This window comes from Physeter macrocephalus, chromosome 6 (assembly GCF_002837175.3).
Source record: "Physeter macrocephalus isolate SW-GA chromosome 6, ASM283717v5, whole genome shotgun sequence".
In the NCBI taxonomy this organism is placed as follows: Eukaryota; Metazoa; Chordata; class Mammalia; order Artiodactyla; family Physeteridae; genus Physeter; species Physeter macrocephalus.
Genome location: NC_041219.1, coordinates 89,077,390 through 89,096,777, shown reverse-complemented (window position 1 = coordinate 89,096,777; position 19,388 = coordinate 89,077,390). Strand labels below are relative to the sequence as shown.

Sequence of the window (19,388 nt, the reverse complement as noted above, 5' to 3'; positions counted from 1 at the left end):
GCTCGCCCGCGGGCTCTCACCGCTCGAAGAGCTGCCTCACGGAGAACACGCCCGCCGCCAGCGGGAACACCGAGAGGATGTGCCGGGCCCGCGGGTAGCCGTAGCCGTCGCCTGGCCCCTCGAGGTCGGTCCAGCTCACGTTCTGGGGCAGCCAGAAGCGCTCGCTCCACAGCCAGCCCCACAGCAGGCCCAGGGCTCCCGCCGCCGCTGTCGCCATCTTACGCCCACCCCGCGGCCACCGCCGCCACAGCTTCAGCTGCCGCCACGGCCAACAGAACCCGCGGGGAAGCGGCCCCGGGGCGGGGCCGGACCGGCGGCCACCCCCTTCCGGCCCCTTCTTGTCCCCGTTACGTCTCAGCCCGCCTCCTCTGCGGGGCCGGGCTTCTTCACCGCCCATCCCGCCTCCCCGCCCACCTCCCCGCCCACCTCCCTCACCGCAGCCTCCCCGGCCGCCTCTCCTCGGGACTCCGCCTCCCGATCCCAGCCACGCCCCTTTCCCCGCCCCGCCTCCACCCAGCCCTGGTCCCACCCCGCACAGGCTCGTGCCGCCCCTTTTTGCTACCGGTTTCGGCCAAGATTCAAGATTTTCCTCCTCCCTCACTCTCCCGTCCTGCTACGGCTACACCCCTTATTTCAGGCATAGCTCCCTTATGGGGACATTCTTCTCAGTCCAGCCAGCTTAAGCTGTTCCTGCTCCCTGGAAGGCCATACCTCTCTCTCGCTCTCTCTCTCCCCACTCCCTCACAGCCCCCATCTCTCACTAGGGTTTATCGCCATCTCAGCTGGTCCCGCCTACTAGCAGCGTTCTTTTTGCTCCCCACCCTTTTTCTCTCTTCGTGCCCCTCCATGATCTCAACCCCCTGTCCTTGTATATCCCTCAAAATTGACTTTTAAAAATCCTTTTATTCTTCTCATGGGGAAAAGGAAATGGAAGATATCCAAAGGAAAATATAAAGGAAAAAGAAAAGTAGATGATGGCCAATGTTTAATGAGGTTTACTATATGCCAGGTACTGCACTGAACATGTTACACACATTATTTAACTTCCTCATTCTATGAAGTAGGTATTTACTATTTTATGGATGAGTTAACTGAGGTCCAGAGAGCAGCTTGCCCGAGGCTATATAAACAAGTGGTAGAGCTGAGCTTCTGAACTAGAAAGTCTTTAGATTCCAGAACCCTGAGGCTTTATCCTATAAAACTCCTTAATTTTAGATTTCCACACTGAACATTGAACTCTTTTGTAGATCTACATAAACAGGGAGGGGAGCCATAGACAAGAAACCTTCAAAACATTGAATTCTAAATTGTCCCTCAACTGCTGGAGAACGCTGAACCCTGGGTGCCAACCGTTCAAACCTGACTACAAGGTTAATTATCACAGGCTACCTAGAATGATCTGAAAAAAGATTAAAGAACTAATCTTGTCCAAGGACAGATAGAGTATCTTTATACTAGTAGGCATGCTTGCAGCAGAAGATACAGAGTTTCAAAGGGAGAGAAAGAGAGAAAAAAACAGGAGCCACCTTAAGGAGTAGACTAGAAGGTCTGCTTTAGTTCAGTGGTTCTCAAACCTTAGTGTGCCACAGCTCAGACATTAGCTTCTCTCTCCCACATGGAGAGTTTGCTAAAAGTTTTCTGGACTCCATCCAAAGAGATTCTGATTCAGGAGGTTCAGAGTAGGCCCATGAATGTGCATTTCTCATTTCTAACAAACTCAGAGGTCAGGCCACTGCTGCTGGTCTGAGAACCACACTGCTTGAAGCCATTTTCGTCCAAACCCAGAAATAGCTTAATGGTAACTACCCTATATTCAAGATACGTTTGTTTTGTTTTGTTTTTTGCGGTACGCGGGCCTCTCACTGCTGTGGCCGTGTCCCCTGCATCGGCAGGCGGACTCTCAACCACTGCGCCACCAAGGAGGCCCCAAGATACGTTTTAAAAGAAGTAAACTCACAGGACTTCCCTGGTGGTCCAGTGGTTAAGACTCCATGCCTCCACTGCAGGGGGCATGGATTCGATCCCTGGTTGGGGAACTAAGATCCCACATGCCGTGTGGTGTGGCCAAAATAAATAAATAAATAAATAAAAGAAGTAAACTCTCTCTGATCCCATGGGAATTCAAAGCAGAGGCCCAAGGAACAAAGAACATGCTAACTTAGCATGCAGAGGCTAACACACAATGATCTTGGTCTCAAGATCTATTCCCAGAAAAACACATATGTACCATTTCTCAACCTCTTGACTGTTAGAAAACATATTGCTGACGAAATACATAATGAAAGCAAATTTAGTACAGTTTTCACTTTGGTCAGGAGTGATCTGACCAGCAAGCTGGTAAAAGAACTAAGTTGGCCCCTGTAGCAGTCATGGACAGAGTCTCCTTAAACATCTCAAGTCCCAAGCTGGCCCCTTTTCCTGCTTTACCAAGAGAAAAATTCACATCATCCTATTGTCAACATTGACATAGTCCAACAGGTTGCCTTCATTTAGAGAGCTGAGAGAATAAATGATAAGCATTTTTTATTTGGCTGTAGGTTCTTTTGTTTTCTAAGTATGTTTAGTGTTATCTGGTCATTCTCTTGATAAGAATATCCTTTTATTATATTGATTATGGAGCGAATTCTTGTCTCTACTGTCTGTACCTATGTCTATCTTAGCCCTTGAAAGGCACAGAAAGGAGTTCTTCCAAGGGTAATCTCAGCCCCCAAGTACCTGATATATGGTGACATACTCAACTGATACCCATTAATGCCAGCCATAGGCACTCAGACTTTTTGTATAAGGTTAGTAGATATAGGGAGTACAATGTGGATGGGTTAGAGCAGCAAGCCATGAGTCACAGAGTAAATGTAGCTAAACTCAAGCCAAGATTGGATATTTTATAAATGTCAGCAGGAACTTCTGGATTAACTGTTCAGTGAACAGGGCTTTCTAAATGACTTCAGCCTGTGTTGGGGCCAAGAGCAGATAGTAGTACCCGGACATGCACTTAGAAGACCAGGCAACACACTGGAACACACAGTGACCCTGGAAAATGTTAACAGATGACTCAAAAAGCATTTCTATCTCCAAGGAAATCTACACTCCCATTAAAAAAGGTACCTTAATTGGGACAGTTGCCTCTGCAAGCAAGGAAATCAAACAACTATGCCTCTGCCCAGGGTAGAAAACAAGTCCATTTTCAGCAGAGGCATTTGGAAATTCCATTTAGCATTTAGGTATACTTGTAAGGTAAATTATTAAATGCGGAGTACAATTAACAATAAAAAACCACCATTGCATTTTGAATTGGTAAAACAAACAGCTCATTTTGAATGTACACAATAATTCTCTTGCCAAGTTGCTTTCAATTTTCAAGAAAAATGTTTTCTAGGAGGATGAAAGCCTACGATCAGCCCACCACCACCACCTAGTGGTGAGAAGTATACATTGCATGTCTCTTCACTTGATACCCATCACACCCATCTGCCTTTTCTACCCAAACTGCTAAGGTAAAAGCAGGTCCTGAGAGACTGTAACAATGTAAAATAATAATGGAAAAAGAACATTGAAAAGTTCAAGTGTAAATTAAAAGCTTTATTGAATAAAAATGTTTCAGAGTAAGCAAGACTGTAAGAAAGCAGAATATTTTACATCTCTAAAAAATATCAGAGCTAAATCTCTAAAAATGCAGTATAAAGAAAAGCCTATACCTTAAAACACCTCTCTCCCCCAACATACAATTTGGAATATCAATTATGTACAACAACTGTACTCAAGTTTATATTGTTCCAAAACCTTAATACTAGAAAACCATCCCCCAAAAAAGGCCTATAACTGGTTTAATTGCACCCTAGGAATACTGTCTGCCATAAAAATCAATACATTTCAGAGCTTATAAGTATTAAAAAACTAGTGTCCCAGAAAGGGGATATCAGAAGTAGAATATAGGGTTTGGGGATCTGAGCTCAAGTGGTTTAAGGCATTTTTTTTTTTTCTGTTATTCCTCCTTTAAACTCATCACTTTGCTCTAATATGCAACATGGCAAAAAGCAATACAAAAGATCTTATAAAAATACTGCAGCTTACAGTAAATTATGAGAAGCACAGATACCACCAGAGAAGAAAGCAATCACTTGGGGGTGTAGTCAAACTCATTGGCAAATACCATAGCTTATTTGGGACACAATGAATCTCTCCAAGCACTAGCGGTGCTCAAAAGGTGCTCCAAAAAGATGGTTATGCTGTATCTCAATAATCTAGTTCAGGATGTGGTTTAGAAAGCAGGATGCAATAAATTCCCCATATATATCAGAGCAAGCAGTAAATTCCCTATATGTATCAGAGTAAGAAAATTAACCTAAATTTTTTTAAAAAGACTAAATATTTGATCTCTTAACAGAGGAATACTAAACAATAAATTGGTATTCATGTAAAAATATACAAACTGTGCCCTTTATACTAAAGTGCATTCAGTCACAATGCTTAGGCCCCTAAATCCCTTCTGCATGTTTCCTAATTCCACAACTGAATTTTTAGTGTAACAATGTACTACTAATCATCTCTCCATTTTCATATTGTCTTTTGGGAGTACAGTGGAAGCTGGACCATATCTGTTGTAATATCCCCCCCCCACACACACATACACACTCCCAACCCCCAAAAGACCTTAAAGTAGTTGTATATATCATCATTGCTAAAAGAGAGGATTTAAGTAATGTTATCTAGCATTTAGAATTGGTTCACTTAAGCTGCACAGTATGGGATTTTTTTGAAGCAAGAACTCTTTTCCAAAGTTACTTCCACATAAATTACAGCTCATGCCAAGACAGCTGTTTTGTGCATCACTTTGATAAAGGGCAGTGGCTCACTAACACTAACATAAATTTAAGGCCCAGCATCATTGCAATTTGTTATTCCTCATCTTCATCCTCATCATAGTACCGATTTCTCTTTATCTGTTCCTCCACAGAGAGCTCTTTGACTACTTCTCCCTCCCAGAATCCCACATCCTGGGATTTCTGATTCTGAGTAGTGAATTCTTTAGTGGAGGTGTTGTCTGCAAAGCTAGACCAATTTTTAGACTTGGGTTCTAGTGAAGACTGCTGTGTGAGAAGGTTTCTATCACCTTCATCTAAGTTTGCACCGTTTTCTATAAGATTTTCACTCCCCATCTCAAAACTGTGAACTTCCTTACTTCTCCTTCCTGCCTCCTCTCCTTTAGATCCCTTGTTTGGCCAGGTTGTTTTTTCCACACTCTCATTCTTCTCGGAGGCGTTGGCATTTTCCATCTGTTTCCTTTCTGCTACTACACCTCCTCCAAACTCCTCACTCTGCTCTGACATGCTCCAGCCTTTCCTGATAGATGGGGACAAGGTTTTGGGGCTCTTGACTGAAGAGGTTCGAAATGAAGCTGCTACAGTGAATGGGCGGCTTCTCTCCTTCAGTGAAGAAGTTCGTCTTAGCTTCTTCAGATCCAGATCTACATCCTCAGGAGCTTCAGGCTTGCTGATTTCATCCTCAGGAGGCCATTTAGGCTTCGATACTTTGATCCCTTCCTCCAAGGCACTTCCTGAACTGCCAAGTTCAGTAGGGGGTGGCCAGGCAATCCTCAACTTCTTGGTTTCAGCTGGTTTGTCTTCTTTCTCCAGCGGGGACGAGGCCTTGGCTTCCATACTTGCAGTCAGCACACCAACCTTAGCGATGGGGGCATCTTCTACCCCTGGGCTCTGAGGGGTCTCCCCTGCATTTGGAAGCTGGGCTGGTCTCTCCAATGTTTCTTCATTTTCATTTTTGCTTGCCCACAGATCCTTGTGTGGTCTGTGTCCAAAGCCTTCATCATAGTTGCCTTTAGATTTAAAGAGTTGATTGAAGTGAGGCTTGCAATAGATTCTCCCATGTAAAGAGGCATATGTTCCTAGACTGTTGTTTTTAAAAAAAAGAGCATAAAGTTAACAAATCTGTATACTCTTATTTACACCAGTAGGCTGAAACCTGGCAACTCCAGTATTTTCAGAAGATGCTAAGTGAGAAAAATACCTTTAAAAGCACATCAGTCACTGAGGATGTCCTTTAAAGCACATCTGTTTTATTATCCTTATAAAAAACATGCTCAATTCTAGGTCTGAACCTTCACAAGACATTCTTCCACCTGGTACATGCTCCCATTGTCAAGTGATTTCACTCCCCTCTGTCAAAACTGTTGAAAAAGTTACTTCTTCCAGGAAGTCCTCCCTAGGTAGTCCCACCTAGCTCTGATCATTCATATATTTCCTAAGTATTTCTAACCTATAACTACTTTTAATGATATTCCTTTGTAAAAAGTTGCATCTTTTCCCTCCTAGTTTCCCATTTGTGTTATAATTTAAAAGCATGTTTTTACAGGAATGGGTATAATGCTCTGCCAAAGCTTGGCACTGAGTAGACGTCAGTGACTAAATAAAGGAAAGCTATGGTTAATAGGAGAATGGTAAGCAGTAGCCAGAAGTTGGTCTACCCTAACAAGAGTGCTGGACAGGCCTTTAGGACATCTGGTGTCTCTCACAGGGTAACACATTTTAAAGGGGAGTATAAAAACAACAGCATTTCCACAGAAGAAATATAAAAATTCAAAAATTTAGAAAAATGTGCTCTGGAGAAAAAAATACAGTGGGCAGAAAAAGAACCACTGTGTGGAAGTTACAGAGGCACATTTTGGCTCAACAGAAGGGAACGTTTTCAAGCTAGCGCTAACACTGGAATTAGCTGTAGTGGGGTATTAACCCCCGCAGAAGTGCCACGCAGGTGCCAGGACATCTTTCAACAGTATGCTGGAAAGGGTGCTTGCTCTGGAAGGAAGGCTGGAGGAAATGACATCCTGGTTACTTCCTCCTCCAAGGTTCTATGGTTAAAATGAGTTAATATGGAATATTTCCCCAATTTGCCACATTTATATCCATACTTTGAGTAACTTGGAAGAAATGATACATAATTATTTTCTCAGAAAATAAAATGAAGCAATATACAGAAAAATATATGCCCTTCAGGATCTATTATTATTGCTATTTTTACCATTTATATAGTGTTTGGGATAATTTCAAGGGCTTCAACAAGTATCCTCTTGAGATTTCTTAACTGTATGATTCTATGATACCAAGGGAAAACATTCTACTAAATTAGGTCACAGGGGCAGTTACCTGCAACTTACATGATTTAAGCTTGGGTCCTAACATGTAAATTAACATGTGAGAGTACCAAGAAGTTCTAAACACCATTATCATTTGATATAAAATGCCTGTCATTAAATGGTACTTTTTACTTTCTTCAGAGGCCCTCAACAGCACACACTATTAGCACCACAGATTTTAGTACCAGTGTTCTAAGAACCAAAGACTCCCTCTGGAGGTCCAACCACACAGAGAGATGGCTTGTTTTGGTCTGGCTTACCTCAGTTTGTTGTTGCAATAGGAACAACGGAAGCAGCTGATGTGAAACACCTGCTTGTTGGCCAAGAGACGCTCCATTGAGTAGACTGTTTTCTGACATTCCACACAGGTCTCTCTTGCAGGTGCCTGAAACTTCTAGGAAAAGAAAAGGACAACTTTAGCTAGCAAAGGCAGTGATGAGTTAGTACTCTGCTGAAGTGGGCCCCGGGATTTACTTTGTTATCTAAGGGCTCCCTTACGTGGTCTGTCAATTCTCAGAGGAACACTAAGCCTACTGCAATTCTATCGCTTGACTCTTTAAAGCCAAGAGGCTCTCCTGAATTCCTTACTCAGATTGTCTGGCTGCCGTAAGTGCAGCAGCCACTGAGGATGGGTGGAACTAGGGCTGGACTGCAGAGAAAGGCTTAGACAAACCAACACACACACACACACACACACACAAGTACACACAAAATGATTCCGCACACAGGAAATGAGGTGAAAATGTCATCACATACAGAAGAAAAAAGTTTGATGATTTGATCCAAGTGCCAAATAAGAAGCAGAACAGACTTTTTAAAGACCAGATTCTGAAGGGGGTAACTTTCAAGGAGAGAAAGCATTTGGCTTTGAGAAGTAGGAAAAGACTTTAAAAATCTTTTTAAAAGACTTTAAAAATCTTTTTATTTATTTATTTTATTGAAGTCGAGTTGATTTACCATGTTGTGCCCATCTCTGCTGTACAGCAAAGTGACTCAGTTATACACATAGAGACATTTTTTTAATATTTGGAAAAGACACTTTGATAAAGCATCTCTCAGTCCCCTCTGCATATAATCTTGACTTGCTCAACCCACTAGACATAACATTTTTAAATAAAGCAAAATTGACACATAAATGGAACATTTTAAGAGACACAAACTATTTTATTAGGATTTCAGAAGAAAGCATAGCCCAATAAAGCTATAGGTTCTATAATCTTTTTAAAACACCAAATGGAGAATAAAACTAATGTACTGGGTAGGGGGGTGAGTCATAATGGGGATTCATGAACTATTTGTAAAGTGTGGAATATGGGCGGGGTGAGCACAGCTGTTGCTGGTAAACTCAGTCCTAAACTACATAAAGTAGGTTGTATTAGCACTGATGAAAGCTAGAATTCCAAAACCATAAGTTTTTACATGATAAGAAATAGTTACATGGCCACTAGGGGTGGGGATAAGAAGTCCCTAGGTGTGTGTGACTCTTGACTTGTCCCAACAGAAACAGCTCAACCAGTAAATGCAGAAGCAGCTTTAGTTAAGGTGGCCTGGAAGCTCTTTCAGGCACCTTGGTGGCCTCTGCCACCAAGACCAGTATGGTGGTAAATAATACAATTTAGTCCCAAAGCCCAGGGCCCGAATGGTTAAGGTAAGCCTAAGATAAACCAGCTTATGGGTAAGACAGAATTTTGATTAAAAAATCCGAAAATAGACCCATAAAAAAATTCAGACTGTTGGTTCACTTGCCCTATGATTCATTAGAAGTAAAGCAAAAATAGGAATGGTTTTCCAAGTAGATTTGAACAGAAAATGAGAGTAAAAAATGGGCATAAAATGGAAGTAAAGGTTAATATCTATAAAAGGGAGTTTAATAAAATTAGTGCTCCCAAATAGCACCAAAGAATTTTAAAATGAAGGAGGAGGGCTGAGTGTTAACAGCAGCCCCTCCATTCCTAGGGTTAGAGTAGAAAAGAAAAACTTAAAGAATCAAAGACCACAGCACAATTTAAGTTTACCAAGCATAAGGGAGGAACTTAAATATGATCAAATGTTATTGTACTGAATGCTGCTGGCAGATATTAGGGCGTTATTTGGAGCTCAGAATTGTTTTTTCTTTTTTTAAAATTTATTTTATTGAAGTATAGTTGATTTACAACGTTATGTTGGTTTCTGGTGTACAGCAAAGTGATTCAGTTTTACATATATATAGTCTTTTTCATATTCTTTTCCATTACAGTTTATTACAGGATATTGAGCATAGTTCCCTGTGCTATGCAGTAGGACCTCACTGTAAAATTGTTTTTTCTTTCTCTCTCTAGCTTTTTTTTTTTTCCTTTGGCTGCACCTCATGGCTTGTGAGTTTGAACCCAGGCCCTCAGCAGTGAGAGTTTGGAGTCCTAACCACTGGACCGCCAAGGAATTCCGAAATTGTTTTTTTCTTATATGGATGGACACATCTAACAAGATAGGACCTAAGTGGCGATGTCCTTGCATAATTTAATTAGGTTTCTCTAAAAGGACTAGGTCCTTGTCTAGCAAGCAGGAAATACATTAAAAGGCAGAATAAAATTTGGGTGTAATAGTACAACTGGAGCCACTGGAGAGTGGCTGTACAAATCACAATTCAGACAATGTAAAAGTAATAGGACAAATGTATTTATTTATCAGATTGAAAATCTTTTTCAGTTGCAGGATGAATATTGTATTTATAATACTTAGGAGAATAAGTGCTCATTCTGGTCGCTAAAGACAGAGCAGAAGACAGAAATTTCCCACGGTAGAGGAGGAAATGGGTATTATTCTGCTAAAGGAGACTGGAAGCCTATAGAGCATGCCTCTGTTACACACACACACACACACACACACACACACACACACACACAGAACACACGGTAGGAGAAGGGTGCAGCCCAGTGAATAGAAAGGAAAACCTGAGAGAAAGCTGCAAGTTGAGCTCACATTAGGAGGAAAGTGGAAGGCAGGAGCAGAAATTAGGTACCGGGAGCAGGAAGCAGAAGCTGGAAGAGACAAACAGGAACCTTCAATGAATACACAGCATTGGTGTGCCCTGGAGGGCTTTTTTCTGCAGCTGAGCTGAAACTCAGTTACAGACTCATCCAAGAATAATAAGACCACATTTTCTTTCTTTTTCAAGTAACTCTGCTAATGGTGGCAAAATCAGCCTCACTCACATCTACCTGAGGCTACATCAGAGTACCAGCTCAGAAGAGATAGTTTTTATAGCCTTCACGCAAGGAGCGTCTCATTAACAATTCTTTAGTGTCTTTCTACCTCCCACACCTGACCCCCACCCTCCCCGTGGCTCCCTCTTGAATGGAGCCTTCACCCACAACAAGTGAAAAGGCATTCCTCTCCTTAACATCAAATTAATGGACTGCTAGCTCAAATATCTGACTAACCACAAGCTTCTACCTCACCAGACCTACCAGATTCCCATTATTCCTCTTCCTTTTTTACATACACCCTTTTCAATATTATTTAATGAAGGTTGATGCGGCAGCTGCCCAAGGGCCCTTATAGCATCAAAAAGACAAGAGGAGCCCAACATGGTAATATGCCAAGTCAGAGTGGCTGTGGCTGTGCATTCCCTTTATTTCCTCTGTCCTGGGCTCTCAGCCACTTTTCTGTAATCACCCCCATGTCTATTCAGACAGCAGGAAGCACAGTCAGTGCCCAAACCTCTACCGTTATGGTAGGCCTGGCCCACACCCCTACCAGGCCGTCATGGCATGCCTCAACTTGCACAGCCACCTTTAAAACACTGCCAATATTAGAATGTCAGACATTTTTTATCTTTCCAATATAATTTTTCAGTTAGTAAGATGTTTTTTCGTCTCCCCTCCCTCACCATTTTTCAAATGTAGAAACTAAGGTACCAGGATGTCAGATGCCTTATAGAAGTTTGCACAGTCAATAAAAGAATTAAGATTAAAACTCAGAATTCTCGACTCATAAACCAATAGAGTATTTTCTCAATTGTCCTGGAATAAATTTCCATAACTAAAGGAAACCCTTGGGGAAGGGAGCAGATGCTAGCTAAACCCAAATGAACATAATTTCACCACAGCATTTTGAACAAATGACAGTCTTCACTTTGTTTCAAATTAAAATATGCAGATAATATCTTCAGGATATTCAGGAATGAGTGAGATAATATATAAATAATTTATGTCCCTAAACACTGTCATGTCTTTCCCATCTGAGGGATGTTACAGGCCTTCTGCAGATCAGCATCTACTTAAAGCTTTTTTACAATAAATTTTTATGACTTCATCTACATTCTTTCACTCTCTTGTCTCATATATATTTTTTAGTCTAATGAAGGCTCCAGTTGGGGTACGCATCTGTGTGTGGGAGGGGAACAGGTAGCAGCTGGCCATAAATGGTGAAGCTAATTAGCCTTTAGACACAGTGAAATCAAAAGAAAAATCTGTATTGATGTCAGGCCTCCATTCCTCAGATAGAATACTATAAAAAGCCTTTCATTTCCTCCTTCCAATTTGTACAAAATATCTGGGTAATTAAATTGGAATTCTTCACCATATAGTAAATGGTTGGGCTGGCTCTGAACAGCCTTAACCCTTCCCCTAGGCTTTCTGTGAAACTCTTTATGAAAGCATTTTGGAGATATTCACACCTTAAACAGATCGCTCTACATGTAGAGGAAAGGTTAGTGCTCTGAGAAAGCAGTAATGATGTAGGTAGTGAGAAAAGATTCTAGATGCCCTTCTAGCATAATTCTGATAGATTTGCAAAATAGCATAAAACCTCCTACCCTGTCCATGGAGGAAGGGACAGGGCACAGAGGGTACAGCCTCTCATGTAGGCTGCTGTGTTTTCTCTACACATCCATCAGCAGGACCAGCCTAGGAACCTGGGATAGGGTTATCCTAGACCAGTAGGTGTTCCCAGGGCCAGTCACATCTCCTTCCTTATCCTCCCCCCAGAAACATTTAGGGAGTAACTTATTTCAATGGGAGGACATAAAGCTTAAGAGACCTCTGGGTCTGATCCTTCCGACAGGGCCCACGAGCCCTAGACCCAAAACATCTATTTTGAGAAGGAACCTGCAACGTCAACTTCATTAGTGCCAAGTCTCATCAACTGAATTATCTGGCCAGTGTTCAAAACAGATAAAATCCTTACTTTTAAAGACCAGTATCATTTATGGGGTGTTTTTTTGTTTTCTGTATTTTTACTTTATTAAGCTAAAATTGGAAATGAATTGAGTCTTTACCTTAGATGTCCTGTTTTCAATAACAGACAGGCACCAAGGAGCAGTTTTACCAGGATGTGTGGGACCCACAAATCTATTCTGAGTGAACAAGTTTATTCTTAGCTGTATGTAATTTCCCAGACTGGAGAAACAACTTCTGTTGCATGGTCTATAGCCGTAAGACCAGTTATGCCAGCAGGTCTTCCTATAAACACTAAAGTATCTATATACTTGCCTGCAGAATGTAAAGAGTAACTTTGAGGAAGAGAAAATAAATGGCCTGTAAATAAAGTGGAGATGTGATTGGGTACCACCCCGAGCTCTGTACACCATAACCATTTGAGCTTTGGACCATGGGCAAACATAGGCAGTGAGGCCAGTTTACCCCAGTCTTTATACAATGTTCAAAACCTGAGGTGTATGTCTGGTGCTAGCAGGCTTGTCTGCATTCTACTGCTGAGTGACCAGAGCCAAAAAGGCAGGCATGAATCTGGGGCAGGTGCAGAGGGAGCTTTTCCTCCATCTCCTCTCCCTGGTGTGCCAGGAAGACCTAAGTGAGGTGCATTCCTTCACACACTGCTCATCAGCTCAGACACTGGAGTATGAATCAGGAGGAGTCCCAAAGGTCCAACCCAGGACCAGGAGATCTGGCCCAGCAGTTGAGGGAGGGAAGCAAGACTGGACTGAGAATTCAAATATACTTGAGAACAGATTTTAGTTCTTAGATCAGCCACAGAATTTCCCTAGTCCCTCAGTCACACAGAATCCATGGCCAAGTCAGCTTTGTTAGCTGTTCTTTGTCCAGAACCACAACCCAAGGACTCACATCTGGGCAGGGTTGCTGTTGGAGAGGGAATTAACCCCGTGGCATTTGCTACTTTGTTGGACTTCAGATACTGGAAAAAAAAAAGTGCTGATGCCAGCATGAGCAGAACTTCGAGGCCAGAAAAGAGGGTCATGTTAAGTACATGTGCAGATTCCATCACGCAGCTCAGTTCTTTCTGCCTCATTTACTTGCTTTCTCTTGCTACTTTCTTCACTTTTTGTTCCTTTCAATAAACCTTACTCCCCTCTTACATCTCTGCTTCCTTTAAAATTTTCATGTGTTTACCTTCTTCCCCCGACCTCCCCTTTCTTGGATTCTCCCCTTTCCTCCCTTTGTTCCAAACCCTCACCTATGTCTTACTTACCTCCATCCTTTCTTTTTTTTTTTTTTAATTAATTTTTATTGGAGTATAGTTGATTTACAATGTTGTGTTAGTTTCTGCTGTACAGCAAAGTGAATCAGTTATACATATACATATATCCACTCTTTCTCAGATTCTTTTCCCATCTAGGTCATTACAGAGTATCTCCATCCTTTCTGTGCATTAGAACTTTCAAGAGACCAATCATGCCTACAGTTGTGCGACAGAAACATGGCAGATGTGTGCATGAGGTTGAGATAGTACAAACCACCTTAAAAACTAATTCTACCTATTGAGTTTCTCTCAAATGTTAAAACCTTTGAAACAAAACCCAGCTACTTAAGAGAGCACCAGAAGAGGAAGACACTAAAGAAGTATAAGATATGTTTGTTATTAACCAAGTGGGTAAATCAGCACTGCATTAGCAAAGCATTCAATTAAAACAAGTTAGGTAAGCAGCCTAAAACAGGTGTTGGATTTTTTTTTTAAATCTTTTGTTTATTTTTATGGGAATATTTACTTGTTCATAGAAAGGGAAAATACTGCTTTTAAAAATTAGTGAATGAAAGGAGACCACAGATTGAGTAGCCTAGTAAAATTTTCCTAGGGTACAAACATTTTGGACATTCCTTAACATCTAATATTATAACCTAGTATAAGTGTTATTTGAATGGCCATTTTTAAAGCAAATGGACTGGCCAACCCCCACTGGAATGCAGACATTCTTTCTTTAAACGCGCTGACCACCAATCATGTTATGGTCAAGTTTCTCAGACCAGGGAGCCACTAAATCTTTAACACTGCACATTCCCATCCAATGGGCTGATTTTAACAGATTTTTCATCTTGCTCTTTTTATAGGTTTTTACCCATTCATAGATTTATGAATTTGGACTTAACAAGAAAAAAAGTCAGGTTATCTTCTTTAACTTTGGGTTTTCTTTCAAGAGCTTTCCAGATTTCAGACTGGAGCAGTATCAGTGAGGCTTCCCACTCCTGGCTCAAACACCTGAGCAAAAGCAGCAAGATTTCCGGGGAAAGTGACTGGCTCAAGCGTGCCCTTATTTGTCATTTTCATCCCCAGGAAAGCAAAAACAGGTTATAATGAACATAAAGATAAAAGATGCAATGAGCTCTACTAGTAAACCAATGTCTACAAGGCTCCAGGAGAAACTGTCATCATACCTTCACTGCTTTGGGAGGAGAACTTTCAGAAAGGCCGGAGGCTCTGGCATCTGGACTTAGTGGCTTGGGATGCACAGGCTGCTGGAACTCACTCTTAACCTGGGAGTTACCTGCTTGAGTTACAAAAGGAAGACATTTTATAGTATGAAAAGGTTCCTCCCCAAAGCAAATTTTAGGCACCTCCACTAAGGACAGGTCCTTTCAACACCAGGAAGAACATAGCTTTTCTGTTGAAGAAAAGCATTATTCTAATGCTAAAAACTATGCTCTTACTGTTCTCTCACAAGTCGGGGTGTCAACTCAGAGGCTTTCTCACCCTTTGCCACATGCAGCGGGAATCCAAACCACCCTACGTAAGAAAACTTCTGCCCTGTAGCATTTATCATTTTTTAAGGCTGTTTATAGATTTTGATGGCTTTTTGGTAGTTAGCAATCCCAACAACTCCTTCTGGGGCGTTTCAACTGAACTTGGGAAAATGGGGGAATGTGAGGGGAGAAATTTCATAAGACATGCTCATGTATATGAGTGTGTATAATTTGACACCCTCTTTTTGGTCAGTCCTATAGCAAACATCCATGGATGAAGATTATGGAAAAAGACTCCATAAAGTTTTTTCATAGTCATTGACGTGTCACCTGCATAAGTTAATTTCCTGCCAATATATTTGGTTTATGGAAAACTCAGAAGAGGCACAGAGAAGTCATTCACACAGTTGCTAAGGAACCATAAAAGAATCCCTAAAATCTAGAGTTATGTCAACAAAGTACTGAAAGATTAAGGCTTATTTTTCAAAAATATGTTTTGCAAACCTAGTCAAAACTCAGAAAAATTTCTAGTCCAAGCAAAATGACTGCAAAAGGAATGTTCTTGGATTCAAGCAGCAAGTTTCTAAAATTTTAAGGCAGGGTTTACCAGAGATCTGTTTAGCTGATACTTCAACTTCTTGATGAGTTTTCAATGTCTAGTAAACTAATTAACCTGAGGAGAAGCTAGAAATCCACATATATTTTAAAAAATAATACACTGAACATCAGAATCAAAAGTGGACATAGTAAATTAAAAAACAAAGGTTTTTGTCTTTGGGAGAAGAGAGGCTCAAAATGATTCCAAAATAGGATGAAAAGGTGATCAAATTCAGCACCCACAGGAAAATGTCTAGAATCTAGCCAGAGGGAGGATTATAGTACATATTTAGATAAATAAGAAAAAGATATTTTTTAAAGGTTTCTCAAATACCAATTCTTTACTCCTGTAAATGAATAAAGTCCTTCTTGGCCAACCTTCTATTAAAATGAAACTTCAAAATTATAGTTTTTATAGCATTAACTCTGAAAAGGTTTGGTACAAAAGACAGGATAAGTTCAGTAAGAGAAGTATCAAAAGTATTCAGCTGGCCACAAGTTAATCATATTTCATTGAATTTAACTTCTCTCTTAGGCATGAGATGTGTGAAGGGTACTCAAAGCATCAGTCCTTAAAACCACGTGAAAGATCTGATCAGCTACATTACTGGGTTTAATATGTTACACATTCTCAGCAATGACAGAACTGGGGACCACCCCTGCCAACCAACCAGGGGCTAGAGAACAAGACCCTCTTCCTCCAGACCTAAGAATGAAAGCTTACGGGAATCATCCTCATCAGGGGTGGAACGGGCTGCCAGGCTATTCTCAGGTGCAGAAACCTAGAAAAAGAAAGGCAGGGTGCGGGGTGGGGGTGGGGGGGGGTGTGGATTAAGAATCACATTAAAAATAAAAGAGCAAACTGCTATTAATGCCATTAAAATTTGCTGACTCCAGTCAGTCACTGGCTGCCTGGGGGAAATAATGGCCCCCACAACAGCTGAGCATTTAAACAAGAGGCAGCAAAATGTCTTTTACGAGGATATTAACATGCCTCTCAATTACAGAGTAACTCAAATAACAGATTGCAAGCAACTGCCAAAAGTGTACATTATCTTCCTTTATAAAAGAAGTTCTAAACCATATCCTTGTATTCTCAAAAAAAAAAAGGGGGAGTGGGGAGGGTATAAAACAAAACCCTCTATCAGGGAGAGCAAAGCTCCTCACCACAAACCACAACTCGTATAACTATAACTCACTCCAAGGCAAGATAAAGTCTTTACATATAGGAACTATTCTTTTATTTTCCTAACTCCTTATTTCCCAAACAAATGCATTCTGCTGAAACAAGCTTGCTGGTACAGAAGACCTTCTCATAGCTATAAAACAAATTTATCTAAAACCAACCTTTGGTATTATCTTCAAGGTTAGTTTCCCTTTTTAGTTCCGGTCTCAAAATGGCAGTGTTTAACAAGATGGCAAATCTTATGTATAGTTGATTGTTTTCCCCATTTGGCATCAAATTTAAATAAAAGTACTTTCTACCAGCTCTCTCTCCTTTCTACTGGCCCCTAGGCCTTCCTGGTATCTTCCTCCACACTCAAAATCATAAAGGGTCGGGACTTCCCTGGTGGTCCAGTGATTAAGAATCCGCCTTTCGAAGCAGGGGATGCGGGTTCGATCCCTGGTCAGGGAACTAAGATCCCACATGCCGTGGGGCAACTAAGCCCGTGCGCCCCAATTCTAGAGCGTGCGTGCTCTAGAGCCTGTGCGCCGCAACTAAAGAAGCCCACGCACCGCAACGGAAAGACTCCACATGCCGCAACAAAGATCCTACATGCTGCAACTAAGACTCAGTGCAGCCAAATAAATAATAAATAAATAATATTAGAAAAAAAAAAGAAAGAAATGCAGAGAACTTCTAGTGAGGTTATGAGGAAGGAAGTCCCCCCCCCCAAAAAAATCACGAAGGGTCAAGAGGTGACCCAATGTGCACTCCTTGTGAATATTCTTTCATTCAGATGTTAGGGATTTTATGGGTGATGCTGAGTGTTTATATCAGGATGTCTAATGCACTGAAAAAATTTACAATGGAGATTAAGTTGTTGGCTGACTGCAGCGTGGTCATTTTTTTCCCTTTATTCTCTGTTCATTACAGGAGTCCTGACATGGTATAAAACAAACCAGTATAATAACAGTTAACATTTATTAAATGCTTACTATGTTCCAGGTATTGGAATGACCACTTTACATGCGTTATTTCATTTAATGATACGAAATAAACTTTCTGAAACGTCTGCATAGCCATTAAAAGCTCTTCAATTCTTGCTAAATTAGGAGGTGCACCCATCCCAGGATGTCCTTCTTTCACCTCCAATTCAGTCACCTTGAACCTGCAGGGTAAACTTAATGCCAATCATGACATCATTGCACACGCCCAACCAGGTGACTTCACTGCAGGAATAGCCAGGAAAGAGCATGTGAGATTTTGCTCAAACATTTCATTAAAGAAAAGCACAAATTCATTCACAAGAGGAGAAAGGGAAGAACAATACCTTGACAAAATATTCTATTTCAGGCAAGTTTACCCTGGCATTAATGTCCTTTTGTAACAAACTGAAGTTCAAATAGTTCTTAGGTGTTGGTTAACAAAAGCTAGGCAAACAGCCAAAAGGTTAGCTGAAGCTCTGAAAAATTTTATGCATTTTAAGGCAGCCAAGGGTTCATGAACCTACAGTATACACTTGAAGACTATGTACTATCTTTATCTCCTCTCTTCCCCACCCACTTCCCAATTTGTGATTCAGCTGCAATGATACCCTTTTAGGCTGTAATTAAAATGTTCTGATCCTCCAATTCAGCTCAGAGTTCCAGGTTCAAATCAATACGAAGACAATCAAGAAGCAAACATGGGGCTTCCCTGGTGGCGCAGTGGTTGAGAGTCCGCCTGCCGATGCAGGGGACACGGGTTCGTGCCCCGGTCCGGGAGGACCCCACGTGCCGCGGAGCGGCTGGGCCCGTGAGCCATGGCCGCTGAGCCTGCGCGTCCGGAGCCTGTGCTCCGCAACGGGAGAGGCCACAACAGTGAGAGGCCCGCATACCGCAAAAAAAAAAAAAAGAAGGAAACATGAAATTAGATATTGGGACAATCCAAGCATGATTTTCTGGATGATCATTTCTCAAATTATGCTCCAAGGACAGATGGGAGGATTTCAATGCTGGGAATATTTTTTTCTCTTAAATGTCTTTTTTACAGTATATAAGAAAAATTCCAAACATATCACTTATACATAAGACATAATCTCCCACTTAAAAAATGGGAAAACCAGGCAGTCTAATGAGAGAACTCACTTGATACATGACATGTGACATGGAAATAATGCCCACTGTTTCAAGGATGTATGTAATTTGATTATCTTATGATTATGAAACACATTACTGCCACGTAGTTTGTCTTATTAACTCAAAATACATTTGTGATATGGTTTTGTAAAATAAAGCGATTTAATTTTCCTAAATTTTTTCCTGTTCTATTCTTTGAGTCAAATATTGTAGCCATTAATCTGAGACTATTTTTCTGAGTGCCTACTTTGGTCCAAGTGTGTAGTATATCTCATGAGTTCCTGTTGGTATGCTGTCAATATATCTGTTTTAAAGTCTGTTATAATCAAATAAGTTTGAGAACTATTGCTCTTAACCCATTTTAATTATCTCCTCACCTTTTGTAGAATGGCCTCAAGGGTGTTAACATGTGTAACAGAAACAATGACTATACTCCTATTAGTCACTGT

The 19,388-nt window shown here is 41.1% G+C and overlaps 2 protein-coding genes across 7 annotated transcripts in view; both read right to left on the bottom strand.

Moving 5' to 3' along the window:
• The window catches only part of CERS5 (ceramide synthase 5), a 35,760-nt gene extending 35,425 nt beyond the window's left edge, over nucleotides 1-335 (bottom strand). Inside the window, exon 1 of one of the 2 annotated variants that reach the window (XM_028491355.2) lies at nucleotides 21-335. In XM_028491355.2, coding sequence (XP_028347156.1) covers nucleotides 21-217 — 197 coding nt within the window. In that variant the 5' untranslated portion in view covers nucleotides 218-335. The remainder of the gene's footprint in view (nucleotides 1-20) is intronic. The other variant, XM_024122883.3, reaches the window with a different exon arrangement.
• Nucleotides 336-3,565: 3,230 nt separating this feature from the next.
• The window catches only part of LIMA1 (LIM domain and actin binding 1), an 82,428-nt gene continuing 66,605 nt past the window's right edge, over nucleotides 3,566-19,388 (bottom strand). For 3 of the 5 annotated variants that reach the window (XM_028491353.2, XM_007107459.4, XM_055085638.1), the window contains 4 exons: nucleotides 16,364-16,439; nucleotides 14,755-14,864; nucleotides 7,408-7,541; nucleotides 3,566-5,904 (listed from right to left, as the gene is read on the bottom strand). In XM_028491353.2, the coding sequence (XP_028347154.1) occupies nucleotides 4,896-5,904; nucleotides 7,408-7,541; nucleotides 14,755-14,864; nucleotides 16,364-16,439 (1,329 nt within the window). In that variant the 3' untranslated portion in view covers nucleotides 3,566-4,895. Of the gene's footprint in view, nucleotides 5,905-7,407; nucleotides 7,542-14,754; nucleotides 14,868-16,363; nucleotides 16,440-19,388 lie in introns of all 5 variants that reach the window. The other 2 variants (XM_028491352.2, XM_007107461.4) reach the window with 2 other exon arrangements.